Source organism: Podarcis muralis, chromosome 7 (assembly GCF_964188315.1).
Source record: "Podarcis muralis chromosome 7, rPodMur119.hap1.1, whole genome shotgun sequence".
Lineage (NCBI taxonomy): Eukaryota > Metazoa > Chordata > Lepidosauria > Squamata > Lacertidae > Podarcis > Podarcis muralis.
Genome location: NC_135661.1, coordinates 45,267,387 through 45,285,779, shown reverse-complemented (window position 1 = coordinate 45,285,779; position 18,393 = coordinate 45,267,387). Strand labels below are relative to the sequence as shown.

Genomic DNA, 18,393 nt, shown 5'->3' with positions numbered 1-18,393 from the left:
GATTAATTAGCTACATCCCATGCAATGTTCCAAGAAATACAAGTTTGCTGAGACAGCCAGATTACACTTTCCTTCTCCCTTGTTCCAAATGAACATTATAGCAAATTGAGACATAGAGAAAACTTGCTTCACTGTGCTCTGGCCTCTGGGATGTTGGCAGAGAAGCAAGCAGCAAGATTTTGGGAAGCAGGATTTCAATACTGGAGCCCCACTAGTACCGGAATCTACTTAACGTACCTCCAGCAATCACGTTTACGTCAGCATATGAATTCTGTAGCTCGGCAAATGCTCGTCCTTCTCCAGCATTGCTAGTCCTCCGCATAGGAAGAGGGCCTGCTGTGCTTCTCCCAATCCTGGGCAAACTGCTGCTCCAGCTCTCTTTTGCTTTCTGCTCTCTTGGGCTGGCTGGCTCTTGTACGGCAAAAGCTCTTCTTGGCGAAGAGCTGAGTTCTGAACACTTGCCCTTGAGCTCTACATTGAGTTGCTTCCCAAGAGCTTTCCAGGATAGTCTCCCCTCACTGGATCCTCCACTGGGTTCTGTACCTGTTCTGCCAGCAGCATCAGCAGGACCTAGCCGCACGGAGGGATCTGCAATACAGCACCACATGCTATCAGGTGGACCAGCATTCACACACCCCACTCTTACATGCTTGATCAGTTCTTCTGGGATGATTCTGCATCTCCAAATCATTTATTTATTCCCTCTTTATACCATTATTATTACTTTTTTACATTTTTTACATTTTTTATTACATTGGAAGGAAATCCCCCATTGTCCCATGCCTAGCTTTGGCCCTGAGCTCTATATGCAGATTGCCATGGCAAGTGTGTGAACAGTTGAAGAGACTGATCTGCTATAGCTAAAGAGTGAAAACTACAGTATTATAAAGCACCATGGAAAAGAAACTCACCAATCTCAAAGCACACCTACCTGTGGACATGGAGTATGTGCGTGATTTCAAGGGGCAAGGAGGAGATTCCGCTGAACTGTCCACAATATCCCCTAGAAACCAAACAACCACATTCAAGAAACAAGGCCAAAAACAAGGTGTAGAATGTGTTTGGGGGCATGGATTACTGCTGAAAGTTAAAGGGTTATTTATCCAAAGTGCAGCTAAACTTGTAAAAACCTAGATCCTGCTGAATGCAGCTGGAGGCTTATATGATATAATCCTTCCCTGCATGTAGAAAACTAACTAGAACTCTTCTGCTTGACAACTAGTTTTCTACATGTATGGGATTTTTTTCTATGGAAGATAGTCTGAAGGCAACTGTAATGAAGCTAAGCAGGTTTAGGTCAGGTCAGTGCCAGGGTGAGATATAGCCTGGGAACCTCATGTATGTATTACTAAATTTTGATAATGGAAAAAGCAACATATGAATGGCATAATTCCACCAGTGTGAAGTGATAAAGCTTGTGCACAGGTTAACCACTTCACTGAGAACTAGATATCGAACACCATTGCAAGCTCATTATATGTTGCATATTATCTCAAGAGAATTAGTTCTCTGTATGACAAGAGTTGCAACCCTTTTGGCTCCATGTGCCAGATTCCTTATCATAGGCCAAATTTGATATACAAGTGGGGTTAGTCACATGTCAAAATCCCTTGCCCATCTTTAATTCCCAATCTTGGAGATTTAGAGCTTGGGGCAACTGGCAAAGTCCTTTAAACATTTGAGCAAGTGGGTGCCACAGGGAGGAGAAAGAAACCTGCATTAAACATGCTCCTTTCTCCTACCCACCACCACCCTCTCAGATGTTTAAAGGGGTGGGTGGGAGAGAAGAAGCAAGCCTTTAAAAATCGGAGCAGGCAGTGGAGGGTGAGGGAGAGGAGAAATGAGCTTGTACAATGCATGTTTCTTTCACGTCCTCTGTCACTGCTCTCTTGGATATTTAGAGAAGCACTCCCTTTCAGACATACCCCACACTTTGAAACTCCAATTTTGGGGGCTTAAACAGGAATGATGGCATGAATGAACTAAGCTGTTGAGGGGGAATCAAATCTTACTGCCTTGGCTACATGATCGTGTTTCCTGCTGGGAACAGTGCACCGCCAATGCAGGATTAAACCCTCTCCTGCCCATCAGCAGATCGGCAGGTGGGTGTGGTTTTGGGAAAATAGCCTTGTGGGGTAAATGGGACCAAGTTTGGCCTGCAGGCCAGAGGTTCACCACCCTAGCAGTCAGGCTGTTGGCACCTCTGCCAGCAGTATATCCTGCTGGCCCAGTTTGAAATTTGGGAGTCATGCTGTATATCTCATAAATCTTCAGATCATTGTGGCAGGTTTGCTCTAGTTACTCACTTAGCATGAAAATACCTTGCTCTTGCTTGCAGAAAGATACCCCATAGCTCATATTTGAGAAGATCGGAACCATTACATTATAAAATAGAATTTGAAACAGTGAGTTGATGCTAAAATAAATCATTTGTCATTATGTGTAGCATGATCTCTTGCTCTCACTCCATCAGCAAAAGTAAGACACCTATCCACACACCATAGACATAAAAGCAGCACTCATATACTCTGTAAAGAATGAAACTTTACTGTCTCTTCCCAACACCTTCTTCTCTACTATCTCCCCATTTCTCTTTCCCCCTCAACCCCACATTGCTTATAACAAAAATGTCTCAAATTGACTGCAATTGATCTGTGTGAAAGACTCTACTATTTGAAAATAGAGACACTGAATGTATTCTTGTTACTTATGGAAAATGTTTTAATAAAAACATTTATAAAAAAAGGAATTGCAACATGTTGGTTCCCAACATGATCTTCCTGAATCAGTGAAAACAGCATTGTTGGCTGTAGCTAGCCTTCCTCAGATTTTCTAAGGTTTACAGAGAGCACTTCAGTGAAGAAGTTGTAACAAACAAAGCAGTGGTATTGTTGGTTTTCCTTTAACAAAGAAAACAACAAGCAATGAGTGGGTGGAAAGACGCCATGGGCATGAGTTCTGTGTTTTCTCAGGAATATCGCACGTATTATTTCCCTTTCAAGTCCAGTAGATGTCATCAATGCTCAGTGCACAGTCAGAAGGCAAGCGTTTGCAGCTTTCTCTGTGCTTCTCTTTCTAAACGGATGCATTGAAATGCTTGCTGTTAAAACTGGATAGATTTCCAGGGGTCTCTTTTGTGTGCTCCTTAATTTCACATGCCCAAGGGGGCTTTGCACCTGTGATTTTCACACAGCAACCCATTTATGAAGCTAGGGGAGTTTCAAGAGAAGGTTTTTGATGTGGCATAGTGATAGGAGCACTAAGTGGGTACTGGTTCTTGGGAGCACAGTACAGTATATTGGATTCCAGGGTTGAGGCATCTAGAAATTTGAAACACTTTTCTTGTCCTACAGGAAGGACAAGGTATGGACTGCTCAAGCAATGTAACATAGTGAATAGTAGGAGCAGGGGAGAAGTAGATTCAGCTGCTACTCACCATCAGAACCAGCTTTCTTAATCTCCCCATCTTTGCTCTGCAAAAGAATGCAAAGAAAAACTCTCAGGGGATAATCCTTTCTGGAAAACACTGTCTCTACATGAGAAAGGCAAGGAAAAGGAAATCCTACAACTTGGCACGAAATGGAGAGGATCTCAGTTTGACTGAAGTTAGAATTAGGATGCTGTTGGGATAGGCCCCAGTGGATATGAGAGGGAGGGTGCCAGTAATGGACAGTTTACATGCAATTTTGTAATACTATTGTTCTCATGGGCAATGGAATATCCCACTACAATCACTTAAGTGTCCATCAGATACCAGGGATTGAACGTATCTTGGAGATGGAATGGATTAAAAGGCAACACAATCTGGATTTTTGCCAAAAGAGAGGAACATCTATCCAGTAACTCCCACTACTGAAGAGACTCTGATGTGCATGAGCAAGCCCATTAAGCAACAAACAGCAGATCATTTGGGATGTGCATTTCTTTCCATAGAGACTACTTTTGTTGGCATTACAGACTCACACTAACTATGCATCCTATGCAGGTTTACAAGTACATTCCACTGCGTTCAGTAGGGCTTACCCCCAGGTATGTGTGTACAGAATTGCAGCCTTAGTTATTTTTCCGTTTAAGGCAAAAATGGGCTGCAATTAAGTACAGTGTTTTATTTAAAATTAAACTAATCGAAGCAGGCAAAGAAAATAATCTGCTCAGAACACATTTCATTCCCTAGCTCTCATTACACTTTTAGCTTCTCCCAAAGGAGGCTGCCTGTTCCAAGCAATTCAAAAATCACTATTACTGCTAAAAGACCCACCACCAAAAGCAGCATTGTCCTCACCTGTTTCTTTTTACCTTCAGTGGATAACACCTTAGTGACACCAATCCGATGCAGCATGACATGGACACGTTGTTCAAAGGAGCTGGGCAGTTCACCATCACTCTTCTCAAAGGGCCTCTTCTATAGGACAAAACACATGACAAATCTGGGCTGCAATGCCACTTACTACTTCAGCAAAACAGACTGGGAGCTTTACCTAGCTAGCTAGGCTGTGCATCCTAGCTTGGCTGTGTTGCTAAACCTTAGATTTTGTGTGAACCAGGGGTGGGGGTCCTTTCTGAGGTCCTTTATCTGGATACTGCCAGGACAGTCAGGCAAGCTAGCTAGCTTTATACCAGGTGCCTTGAACAAGCCACCACCTGCTCTTCACACTCACCCAAACAGTCCAATAGTAATAGAGTATCCAGTCCCTTTCCCACAGCTGAAATTTCAGTAAGATCCATCTTTCCACCCTACAGCAATCATTGCTATGATGACAAAGAACTTGTACAGCTGCTTCTTGACAGTCATCTGTCTCACTGGGTTTGAGCAGGCAGGGGAGATAAAATAGACAACACCCCCCTGTATAACATCCCCCTCACTACGAAGTAGTCAGCAACTACAGGATGCTTCCCTTTCTTGACATGAACGCAACTGGAAGCATGTGTTCTTTGAAGATATCTTGACAGTTGGTCTGTGAACACAACCACAGAAAACTGCAGCTTATGCCTAGCTTTGTTAGGGATAAACCTGTTTTTTCTGCTCCTTAGCAAAGGGGCATGACCAGTCATCTCTATCATAGGACTCACCATCTTCCATCTTAGGGCTAAACTGAGTGTTCACGTTCTTGACTTTAAAAGACCAGATTCATCACATGAAATGTCCCATAGACACGTAATGGAACCGTCTTGCTGAAACTAAGGAGGTCTGGGTCTGGTCAGTGTATAAGAGACTGGGAATTCCATGTATGCCACCTTGAGTTCCATGGTGGAAATAAGATATATTAATTAAATAAATACTGAGCCACACACAAGACAGAAAAGACTTACCTTCTCATGTCTCACACCAAGACCCTCTTCATCTTCGCCTGACAGAAGAATCAGGGACTGGGACTTCCCCTCCCTGGAGTATTTTGGCCTGGCCCTTCGAGCACTGTCTGGAGTTTGGCTTTGCTCCAGGTAACCTCTGCTCTCCAAAACCAGCCCTCCTTCCTCAGACTTGCTTAGTGCTTTAGTTGGCTCGCTGGCTTTGCTGGGGGCCCTTAAAATGTCACTAAGCATCAGCTTCCTGCCCCTTGTTGCTGAGGGACTACCCTCGGGCTCTTTCTCTGGCCTGGAACCCCGGCTTGACTTCGGCTTCTTGAAGGCAAAGAAGTGTCCAATTTTCTTTTTCAAGGTCCGAGAACCAGATGGTGTTGTTGGCGTGGCTGCTGCCAGGCAGGATTCCAATGATGCAGGCCTGCAACCAGACAAGAAATAATCATAGAATTACTTGAGGAGTTGCAGTCATATTGACATCTTGGAATCCTAGTGAATTTTTGTGAATAGGGCACCCTTGGTACAAATATGCCCACAATGAACTCAGTGTATTAAATGAAGGAAGAACCAGTCAGGTACCAGCATAATTACCCACTCTGTGACAGAAAATGACAAATGCCTTGTCTGCACAGGTTGAAGATAGCAGTTTTGAATGTTCCCCAACATCAAAACAGAGAACTACAGGAAGTTAACTGCCAATGCAATAGTGCCGGTGGAAGCTACTCTGCTTGGGAAAGCATGGTCTCCTTAAATAGCATTAGATAGCATTGCCACTCCATGTTAGGAAACAGCATTTGTGCTCCATTTCAGCACTGAATGTATTCATCATGCGAAACAATCCAATTCTTCATGCAAAATTTGCCCAATAGTTCTGCCTGCTGTGAAAATTGTTAACAAATCTCATTAAACTTTTATCATTGTCATAATATTTGCCTATGTCATGGGCTGCCTCCCTGATTTCTACCCCATGGTGCAGAAATGCCCCACCATCTAGTAATTGTTCACTGGTAACGACTGGGCTGAGGAAAACTCTTCACTTACTGTAAATGCTCATGAATCACCTTCTTTGTGAAAAACTCATCTAGCCCTTCATCCAGCCTAGCGATGCTTCTGTCTTCATCATTCTCACGCACAGGAGGCTGCACCTAGGAGAAAGTGCCACAGTCAGAGCGACAAGCAGGAGAAATAAGAAATGGGAATATGAAATTGAAAAATAATCCACCACCATACAGGCTCTTTACTCTGTTCTCCTTGTTTACACTGCAGACTCAGAGGGTAGAAATCAGCTATTTTGTCTGGCCAGCTATTCAAGCAGCAAATACTGTTTGGGTCTAGAAAACTCTTAACTGAAACTTCACATCATATCACATTACACAAATATGATGAGGGCACATAAATCCTAGCATTGTTGTTAGTACTTGTACCATGTTACACAACAAATACATGCAGTGAGGATGCACTCTTTCTTGCTTGTGAGGTTCTTGCCTCCTGGATATTCTCTGATATCTTTCTTTAGGATTTGGCTCCTCTACAGAAAAACCTGTTGCTCAGGTATTTAACACTTGGATTTATAGTCACCTTCAGCTCATAAGCCGGCATGACTCAGCCATGGCAAACTCATCAGAAAACAAAGATTTTGCTCCCTGCTTTGGGCACCGTGCTGTCTGGCTGACCTTCTAAGAAAAGCCAATTTGCAGTCTTGATCATGATTCACCTTCCAAACATGGAAATCTTGCAACACAGTGGACAAAGTAGAGACAGATCATAATTCTTGGTAACCCCTAAACTGCCCCTCTTTCCATCCATCATCACAGGTTACCAAGAGGCCTAGAAAGCCAAATGGGTGTGAGCATGGTGGGAAGCCACTAAACTGCCTCTCTTTCTGTGCTAGAGTAGGGTCCTTGCATCTGAGGTCCAACACTCCTCTAACTTTCTAGAACATGATTGTTGTGTACACCAGCAGTAAGGGCCAAACTTAATGCATGATGTCAGAATGAATTTCTAGACTGAATGTAAAAAAGGAAAACAGAATTGTTTTCAAAACATGTTTAATAGAAGAACAGTTTACTGTATACTTTACATTTGGAGAAAAAAATGGTGGCAAGCACCAAGCGCAGGATGCTAATCAGAGGAGTATCCAGTTTTCTTTCAGAAGAAACAGAAAAAAACAGAAAGGATGATAAGGGCTGGTGTACCAGTAGGAGGCATGCCTCACATGAGCTTTATTAGGCATGATGGCATCTTTTTCTTAACCAATAATATTGACCCTCACTAACTCTTCATCCAGTTCTGATTAACAGCCTTCAATATAATTTTGTTTCAGCCATACCAGTAAATCTTGTTTTTAGACATTAGTAAAATATAGAAAAACTATATAAGAAGGGTATTTTAATGCTGCCTTAGCATGACAGGTCCCAACTTTCTAGACCAGGGGTAGGCAACCTAAGGCCCGGGGGCTGGATGCGGCCCAATCGCCTTCTCAATCCGGCCCACGGACGGTCTGGGAATCAGCATGTTTTTACATGAGCAGAACGTGTGCTTTTATTTAAAATGAATCTCTGGGTTATTTGCGGGGCATAGGAATTCGTTCACCCCCCCCCCCAAAATATAGTCTGGCCCACCACATGGTCTGAGGGATGGTAGACCAGCCCATGGCTGAAAAAGGTTGCTGACCCCTGCTCTAGACACATTTATTATAGCATTGCGAAACTCCTGGAAATGACTGCAGCAGCAGCACAGTTAACAATGTAAGGGTTGAGTTATGTGCTGTGCACATACTTTAACAATCAGTCTCATTAAGCTACATAGAGATTCACACAACCCATATTCACAGCAGATGGAGTGGTTTCAAAATGAGGGGGCTGGACTGTGGAAGCTTTCCAGGTTCTTTGCCAATTTGTTGGTAGTGCTGGGAACAGTTTAGGAAGCACAATGTAAAGCTCATGTGTTTGGTCAAGGGGTGGGACTGGCAGATAGTTACTGAACAAATGGTGGTGAGTCTCTACAGTAAATAAATAAAAGTTTGTTTCAACCATAAATCATTACAAAAACAAAACATTTGATTAAAAAGCCACTTGTTGCAAAATGGACTCCATGTACATCTATATGGAAACACATAACTAATCCCCAGGACTAAATACATGAGCCCAAATTTAGAGAATGTTAGTCCCACTCAAGTCCCACTAAAATCAATAAAACAGATTAGTTGCAACTGAATTTATGCTTCATTAATATTAGAGGGACTTTCCTGTAGAAGATGGAAATAGACATAAAGAAGACAGGTCTCTAAAAGTGACCATAGTATATGACATAGAAATTAATATACATTTTTAGTTTTGCCCAGAACAGTGCAGACACCACCACTTTTTTATTATCTTTTTAAATTATTATTATCTTGCCATTACTATTTCCAAACATCAAATCAGCTTTCTGTAAATTTGACCAGCATTCTCAACCTTTCAGCAACCCTGGAAGCAACCTTTCTCTTACAAATTGGATTATGGAGCTACAAAAGAGGTAATACAACATACCCTAAATGTAATCCAATCCTCACACTTTAAAACTGCAGATTATATATGCCACAGTAGGGTTGCAGAATATGCTATTGAAACCCAGATGGTATAAACTGAAATCTGAGAAGTATGAAGGCATTTTAGAAACTTGGTTAATTCTCCAGCCCATGCTTTCATTTAAGCATTTAATGTTCTTATTTAATCATCTAGAATCAGGCCAAAGGAAGCAACTCCTATTGGACATGAATATACAATCTACTCCCAAATTCTGCTTTAGCTTCCTTGCTGCATGAACCCTTTAGCTAAGAAGGCTCTGATTTAGAACATGGTGTATGCTCAAAAAATCAGAAAACCTTCTTCTTTACACACCTTTAGGATACAGAGTAGAATACAAGCAGGATATGTTCATGTGAGGAAAGCAGTCTCTCCAAGACTCCACACACAATGATGGATCCAGTTAATGACAGTAACTGTTGACCCTACACTTGGTTTTGGGAATGCACCTAGCAGGAGGTCTCCCCTGGTGGCAGTACATGAGTCTCAAGTTATCCTAGAACATTTGCCTCCCTCTTATATTCACAAGTCTGCAAGCCACACCCCCTTCAAGAGAAGCAACCCTGGAGTGTGGGACAGATTTTGAAGTGTTCACAATAAAGGAAGTTAATTATTTCTGTAACATCAGGGCAAGTAATGGAAGCTACATAGAAGTGATAAATGAGGAGGCCTGTATATGTGCATTAGTAGTAGTAGTAGTAGTAGTAGTAGTAATAATGATGATAATAATAATAATAATAATAATAATAATAATAATAATAATAATAATAATAATTTGAACAATTGTAACCAACAGAATAAAAAAGTGATAAAATATCAAACATTAAAATCTTCCCTAAACAGGGAAGTGCAAAGACTTGCAATTAGCATCAGCTTTTCATTGGGGGGGGGGGGGGCATGCAGACAATAAGCCAAGGAAAGTGGAGAGTGAAAGACACAAGTAGATCACATGATACCACCACTACACAGTAGCTGAAGCCATCCTACGCTTCCCTGTGTCTACTCCTGGAAAGAAGAAGCATGTATCTGAAGAAGTGTGCATGCACACGAAAGCTCATACCAAGAACTAACTTAGTTGGTCTTTAAGGTGCTACTGGAAGGAATTTTTTTGTTTTGACTCCTGGAAAGATAGTTACAGTGCTAGCTAAGCAACCCACAGCTTGGCACACAACACAAGACATAATGTTGGGTTAAGCATTACAGTAATTAAACTAAAGAATAGGGAGGGTCCTAGCAAAGCAGAGAGTCCCTCCTGTGTTGTTGTTATTTATGGGAATGGGAGTGATAAAAACTGAAGATAAATATATCTATATCTTCAGCATGGAGATTGCATCCATCTTCCTTCTTTGAACTAGGACCCTTTAAAATTCTCTATACAGATGTTGCTCTCTCATTATACAAAAAGAGAATAGTGGTCATGTTCCCTGATTAGGCACATCTGATCAACTGTAACCTGAAAAGCACAAGGACTTGAATGCTGACTACTTCAGAATACATCAAGAGAGAACATGAAAATATAGAAAAACACTCCTGTTAGAAAGTAAGAGCTGTACTTCAGTGGATAATAGAATTGTAGAGCTGGAAGGGACTCCAAGGGTCATCTACTCCAACCCCTGCAATGCAGGAATCACAGCTAAAGAATACGTGTGTGTGTATACACACATGTATAAATGCAATTGTGTGGGCCTACCTTTGCATCAGTACTGGCAGAAACACCAGGGTGCAGAACTCCAAATCATTTGGCACCCCAATATGTATCTGCAGAGGATGCTGGGAATTTTTTTGTGTGGCCCTGGGAACACATATTTTTATGGTTTTTTAAGGGAGGAAAGCAAACAGGCTTTGGCTATATTCCAAAGTTTAAAGCCAATTTGAAATTACACAACACACTCAGGTCTACATTGAGGTTGTCTTCTGACTGGCTAGTCTAAAAGGGCTTCTTGGATTCCAAGATAGTTCATTTTAAAACTCCATTTAATGCTGGGCTGTTTTAATCTGGCACACATTTTAGGAAATTAACATATGCAAGTGAACATTGTCTGCACTGGTGAGTTTTTGTGGCAGATTTAACAAGCTTAAGAACTATCTGAAATTGCAGGACTCCTGTTAACTAGAATGCTTGGATGTTTCCAGATGGGAATTTATTGTGGAATCGGTGCTACTCATGCACCCAAATTTACACAGCATGCACACAACATCATTATAAAATACTAGTCTGTACTTTTCCTTTTTACACATTTAATCCTGATTTTCCCTTACTGCTGATAAGTAAAAACAACCTGTTTCACATCAGCAGCCACTGCTGCTGCTGCGGAAGCTTGTTAGCACATTTTTGTGCTTTAGTTTGTCACATGTGTAGTGATGTTTTGGTGGGTGGTCTCTCATCACAACATCCTTTCTGACATTTACTCCTCTCACTTTAGCACAACCTAGCCCTTTTGTTTCTAGTGGTCCAAATGATATGAGTGTTTCTACTGACATCTGAAGGCAGCCCTGTTGGTGGGGAAACCCAGAGAGAGTGGCTGGGGAAACCCAGCCAGATGGGCGGGGTATAAATAATAAATTGTTGTTGTTGTTGTTGTTGTTGTTGTTGTTGTTGTTATTGCATATAGAAGGCATATCCAAAATGTAAACAGCCTGGTTTGGAGGAAATGTCTCCACAAAGAACCTTGGAAACTTTAATTGCAGTACATTTGCTGGGCTTAACAAAAATAATAATACAGCAATCTTGTATAACCCTTCAACAAAAGAAGGGGAAAATCAAGCGAAGGGCAGCCAGGGAAGAATATCTGATTATTTCAGGCCTTTCTGAAGCAATGTCAGTGACTTCTGTACCAAATAGTTATGCCAGGCATAGGCAAACTCGGCCTTCCAGATGTTTTTAGACTACAATTCCCACCATCCCTGACCACTGGTCCTGTTAGCTAAGGATGATGGGAGTTGTAGTCCCAAAACATCTGGAGGGCCGAGTTTGCCTATGCCTGAGTTATGCTGTTCCCCATGTCATTTAAATGGCAGGGATTCAATGGATTCAAACTAGTAAAAAAAACACTACTGTAGTGTCGGGAATTCTGCAGTCTCTGGGCCTAATTAGGTCCACCAGGCCAAATTTGGCCACCACAACATATTTGCTGGGCTAGGCTCACCTATCACTCATCTGATGTCATATGACATCATGCATCACACAGGTAAAGCTGCAGCTGAAAAGGAACAATCAGGAGCCTTTGAGGGCATTCTCAAAGGTACCCGTAGCTGACAGGTGAGCAGAGCCACCCACCTGTCAATGTAGCCTAAAAAGGTTGGCCACTTTTGCATCTGTCCCTCTGTGCAAAAGTGGTTTCCCCACTCCTGTCCAACGATCTCAAAGGCCTAAATCCAGTAGGTCACATATCCACCACACATCTCACAGTGCTTCCACTCATAGGAAATAGTCGTTTCCAGCAGTGGCTGCCCAATACATTTTTATGGGACAAATTTGCCCTGCACAACCCATAGGTGAGATGTAAGCAATTGGGGCAACCTATAGGTGTCATTCACTCTTCTGCCTGCACTCTCACTAATTAATATGCATGTATCTACATATCAGGGACGCGGGTGGCGCTGTGGGTAAAACCTCAGTGCCTAGGGCTTGCCGATCGCATGGTTGGCGGTTCGAATCCCCGTGGCGGGGTGAGCTCCCGTCTTTCGGTCCCAGCTCCTAACCACCCAGCAGTTCGAAAGCACGCTTAAGTGCAAGTAGATAAACAGGTACCGCTTTATAGCGGGAAGGTAAATGGCGTTTCCGTGTGCTGCGCTGGTGCTGGCTCGCCAGAGCAGCTTCGTCACGCTGGCCACGTGACCCAGAAGTGTCTCCGGACAGCGCTGGCGCACAACTCTAGAGTCGGACACGACTGGCCCGTACGGGCAGGGGTACCTTTACCTTTTTTTATCTACATATCTGGAATGATTTGGGTTATATGGGCACACATGGAAATATAAACATGTAATGATGCAAACATGCCTGAGAGTTTTTGGTTTCTCAGAAGTAGGAATGGAGGAGAAATTTGATTCACTTTGCATTCAAGGATGAATCTACCTAATTTGCACTTTCTTAAACAACATTTGACCCAAAACACAACCATCCTTCAAAATTTACACTTCTTTGAACTTTGCAGTGCAGTTCTCTAGCCAAGTAATGTGTGTAAAAATACGTATACTAGAATACAGCCTGCATTAAAACGCACATATTAGTGAAAATAACATACAAAATAACATACAATAACATACATATTTTGTATGAAAATAACATACAAAATATTACAGAAAATTAAAAACATAAAAGAGCCCTGCAGGATCAGGCCATAGGTCCATCTAGACCAGCATCCTGTTCTTACAGTGGCTAACCAAATTGCCAGTGGGAAACCTGCAAGTAGCACCCAAGCACAAGAGCACTCGCCCCACCTGCAGTTTTTAACAACTGGTATTCAGAAGCATTGCTGCCTCCAACCACGGAGGCAGAGCCCAGCCATTCTGGCTAGCAGCCATTGATAGCCTCATCCTCCATGACTTTGTCCAATCCTTTTTTCAAGCCATCCAAGTTGGTGGCCATCACTGCCTCCTATGGGAGCGAGTTCCACAGTTTAATTGTGTACTGTATTTTGATTTGGAAAAATGTGTATATTAGGGAAACCTGCATACAATTGTTTATATTAAAATAAATTTATACTAAAATGAATTTTCATGAGAACTTTAAAAAATAGATATTACAAACTGATGTACAAATGTGAAGAACTGAAAAGATTAAGAAATGGAGGAAACTCAAAATATTCAGCTTCGCCCAGTCATACTTAGAGGTACATGGTCCTGTTTCAAAGGACACTGAGACAAAGAACATAAGGAATGCCTATGATGGCTCAGATAAAGGGTCCATGTAGTCTAGCATTTCCAGTGCCCTTGAGAAGCCCTATAGAAATAAGTCATCCCCTGTTGCTTGCTCCCAGCATCTCAGAGTCATTAGGTATACCCAGGGCTGGCATCACTGAGCAATAGCCAAAGCCCACAACCCAGCAGGAAGACCAGCGCTAACTTCCAGAGCACTCTGCTCTCGCTCCTTCTCCTTGTTGCTGTTGTCTGTTTACCTAACCCCCTCCAAGCATGCAAGCAGTAACAAGACATTGAAGCAGAGGACAGACTGCATTGGCAAGGGGTTGGACTAGATTACTTTTAAGGTCCCTTCCATCTCTCTTATTCCAACATCAGAGATTCCAGCATGAGAAACAGCAGCAGCCTCCACTTGTCTTGCCCTTTTTTGGGGTGGGGGAGTGGTATGAATTTAGGCCAGAGGGAGAACACCAAGTGAATCTGAAACAGTGATAATGGCAATGGAGGAAGCCCTGAGGACTTCTTGCCCCCCCCCCAAAAAAATCTGTTGCTAACACTGGATATGATGCCTCTAAATATGGAGGTCCCATTGAGCTGCTAGGGTGAATAATTTTTCATAGATCTATCCTCCATTAATTTGACCAAACTTTTTTTAAAGACATCTGTGCTAGATGCCATTCAGCATCTCCTGGGGTCACAAATTCCATACATTAAGCTTGTGTTTTATGAAGTGTACTTTCTTTGATCAGTCCTGAAATTATGGTGCCATCTCAACTTAACTGAATGGTCCTGGGTTCAAGTCTCAGTTGTTGCTTCTAGTATTGGGAGTAAGAGACCACAGGCAATAAATAGCTAAACTCTCCCCACTCCTTCACTTCAGCATAGTCTGGGGGGTGAGAGCCTGATTTAAAAGAAGTTCCTAGTCAGATGTAGGAAATGTTGTCCGCAGCACCAAAATAAGTGGTCAGGCATCTCATACATTTGTGTGAATGTACAAACACATCTTTATTATATAACAGTAGCATTATAGAGTAGCAAAAGCTATATGCCAAAACGTCTTTGCTTCCAATCTTAGCCATGCAAATCCATTGGATTGCCTTAGACAAGTCAAAAGTTCTCAGCTTCATGCAACCCAATGCCATCTTCAAACAATGTGGGGATTAATATTGATACCATGGGTCTGCCTTACAGGACTATTGCAAGCATGTCTAGGTTAATGTACGAGAAGCAGCTTTAGTATTCAATGAGAATATCCAGGGTGGCTAAATCAGGGAGCAGGAGGTAGGCAGGAAAGGGTCCCTTCTCAATTCTTGCAGCAAGTACTGTTATGAGAGTAGTTAAAATAGCAGCGGCTCTTTGGTGTGCTTTTTCTGAACCCATTTCTCCCATCACTTCTGGGATGGAAGAAACCTGTGGCCTTCAGGCACTGAAGTGATCATAGGAGTCAATTCATTGCAACGAAACAAGAAAGTATTGTGTATTAGTTAGCATGTCAGACCAAGACCCGAGAGACCAGGGTTTAAATCCCCACTTAGCCATAAAGCTCCCAGGATGAGACTGGGCCAATCACCAACTCTCAGTCTAACCTACCTCACAGGGTTGTTGTGAATATAAATTATGGAGGAGAACTACATGCACTTCCTTGGGCTCCTTGGAGGAAAGGTAAGTTATAAATGTAATAATATCATGCAGGGCCTCACTTGCCAAAGTGAACAGGGGGACCTGTAAATGCAGCAGGGCTAACTTACCAAATTTTGAAGCAAGTAATACAAATTTTAATCTAAAAAGGAAGGCCCACATTTAAGTCCAGGGTCTAATTAAATGACTGCACTACTGCCTTCACCCTCCTCCTGCAGTTTCTTGTGGGTGTCCAATTGAATAAATACTAATTATCAGACAGCGAGTTCACAATTCACTATTCATCACTGCTTGGTTCAACCCACATTTTGAACTTTTCCAAGTATGTGGTAACCATACACAAACACACTTTGGGTACGCTTCACCCTAAAAAAAGAAGTAGTGGTGGGAAACAGCCCTCAGCCCCAGTGCCTCAAGGCAACAAGCGATGAAGAAACATGTGTTACCTTTGCAGGGACGCCAAACTCCACTCTCCATCTTCCATCTTCCGAGGCATTACTTGCATTGCTATATTCATAATCTGGATTCACATATCACTCAAAGAATGCATTTCTCTTTCTCTCTCTCACACCCCTCTGTTAAACACAGATTTCTAGTTCTCTAATATATATAGCTTGGGCTGCACCACAAAGTTTTTGTTTTTTGTTTTTACTCTCAGCTGTAGTCAAAGGGTTAATTTATAATTCTATAAATGGACCATTTTCTGCTAAAAAGACATCTCGTGGTACAAGCCTTCCCTTCCCTTATTCTCCTTCACCTGGGAAAACATACCAGGTCAATGCCCAAAATGTTCAAAGAGCAAAGGCCTTACTTAGCTGTTTATATATTCTAAGGATCTAGTGGCATAATCCATGCTAACAGTTCCAAAAATAATCCACATTTTTTCAGAAAGAGACAGTAGATTGTCCATGCAGCGGTATAAGTTTGTTCTTCCATAAATGTTTGAATAAACATAGCACTCAAAAGTGAGTGAGTGCATGCAGATGGTTGCCACAGAATCCAGATTGCAGTTTTTCCTAGAGTGGGCAGTGCTACAATTTCCCCTACCTTGCAAAACCCAAGAAATAAACACAAGCAGCCAAGATCTGCTTCCAGACCCCCAAATGCTGCATATACTCATATATAAACAACCTTGTCCTCTACGTAGCAGTGGCCAGTGCCCAGCTGACAAGCGCATAATCAAACAGCTGCTGTTCTACTCATTTCATCTTCCAGGGCTGCAATAAACACCCGTAAGGCATTTGACCATCTCTCTCTCTCTCTCTTCCTCTCTCTCCACACACGCACACACACACACACACACACACACACACACACACACACACACACGCCTTGTGCATCTGCAAAAGCAATTAGAGATTTAAAAAAGCAAGAGGAGTCTTACATTTGGCTTGCTGGGGGGCTGCCTGTTCCTGCGGTTGGGCCTGGGCCTGTCTCGGGTATAATGCTCCAATTTCTCTCCTGCAGTCGGCAGGTCCATAAGGGATTGTGCGGATGCAGGCTCTGTGCAAGGAAGCAGCCTGCTCCCAGCTTCAGCATCCTTTGTGGAGGCAGGGCGTGACTTCACGGAGGCACGGCTGAGTGACAGCTCAGCCTGGGGAGCCCCAATCTTGTTATCTTCTGCCTCTACCTTAAAATCGAGTTCCGATAGACCTGAAAGAGAGAAGTCGGAGGAGGTGGGGGGAGGGGGGAGGGGGAGGAATCCTTGGAGTTGCCAGGCGGACAGCAGGCTGCCACTATGCAGCACAGCAACGTCTCCTGTCACACAGGCAGATTTGTTACATATCAGGCGACTAAACTGACAAGGCAGACTTGGCTACTGCTAATGGGCTCGGGGCTTTGTGCACCAATGGGAAAAGCCTGCCTTGCCTCAGGAAGGATGAGGAGGAGCAGCTAGTGCATCCCCTGGCTGAGACTGATTTCCTGGCTAGCTCACGCTTTGAGGAATAGAAGCTGGAGCAGCTACAGATTTATTTTCTTTTCCAAAGACAAATAGGAGTGGGTGGTTCTGTACAAAGCCAGGTCGTGTCTCCTCTCCCCCACCCCCTTTTCTTTTCATTTTGAGTGAAGCAAGGATTCCCACTTTTCAGAGGTTGCCAAAGTCTCCTTTGCAAACAACCTAAGCCAACTGTGCTGTGACTTCCTGAAGCCAGCCACCCACTCGCATGTGAACAGGAGACAACCCCAGTACAGTGGTACCTCGGGTTAAGTACTTAATTCGTTCCAGAGGTCTGTACTTAACCTGAAACTGTTCTTAACCTGAAGCACCACTTTAGCTAGTGGGGCCTCCTGCTGTCACCGCGCCGCCGAAGCACGATTTCTGTTCTCATCCTGAAGCAAAGTTCTTAACCTGAAGCACTATTTCTGGGTTGGCGGAATCTGTAACCTGAAGAGTATGTAACCTGAAGCATATGTAACCCGAGGTACCACTGTATTTCCAAACTTCTGTGTTGTTCCATATTCCTGCTCCTCCACTTACCCATTACTGCTGCTGCTATCCAGCAACTGGACACATGATGAAATCCACATTTCTCCTGTCGTCCTTCTTGCTGCCCCCTCTGCTACAGTCACCAGACTGCATTTGCCTTGCAGCCACCCAGACCTCGTAGGGCCTTAGCAAGCTGCCTTATACCTACACAGGTTTGACTATTTGTCCATCTAGCCTAGTATTGTCTACTGTAACTGGCAATGGCTCTCCAGGGCTTCAGACTGGTCTTTTGCAATAGGTTTTTAAACTGGAAAGGCCAGGAACCTGGTGGTGGTATTATTATTATTATTATTATTATTATTATTATTATTATTAAAAAATGTACACCACCCTTCATCCGAAGATCCCAGAGCAGTTCACAATAGAAAAATGCAAAGTATGGGATCTACCAATTTGCCATTGTCTCTTCATTCTCCCTATCTTCCTAGACTGGCTGGAGGAGGAGAAGGAAAGCACATGCAAGACCTATATAACTCAAGGAGAGATAGGGGATTCTGGCCATCTAAAATTTAAGAGCACTGGTGACTTTGCATCATTTATTCT

The 18,393-nt window shown here is 42.9% G+C and overlaps 1 protein-coding gene across 2 annotated transcripts in view; it reads right to left on the bottom strand.

The window, feature by feature from the left end:
* Positions 1 to 18,393, bottom strand: part of CARMIL2 (capping protein regulator and myosin 1 linker 2) — a 66,665-nt gene that overhangs the window by 4,714 nt on the left and 43,558 nt on the right. For both annotated transcript variants that reach the window (XM_077931695.1, XM_077931694.1), the window contains 7 exons: positions 16,747 to 17,015; positions 6,340 to 6,443; positions 5,311 to 5,719; positions 4,283 to 4,402; positions 3,437 to 3,473; positions 932 to 1,003; positions 238 to 588 (listed from right to left, as the gene is read on the bottom strand). In XM_077931695.1, coding sequence (XP_077787821.1) covers positions 238 to 588; positions 932 to 1,003; positions 3,437 to 3,473; positions 4,283 to 4,402; positions 5,311 to 5,719; positions 6,340 to 6,443; positions 16,747 to 17,015 — 1,362 coding nt within the window. The remainder of the gene's footprint in view (positions 1 to 237; positions 589 to 931; positions 1,004 to 3,436; positions 3,474 to 4,282; positions 4,403 to 5,310; positions 5,720 to 6,339; positions 6,444 to 16,746; positions 17,016 to 18,393) is intronic.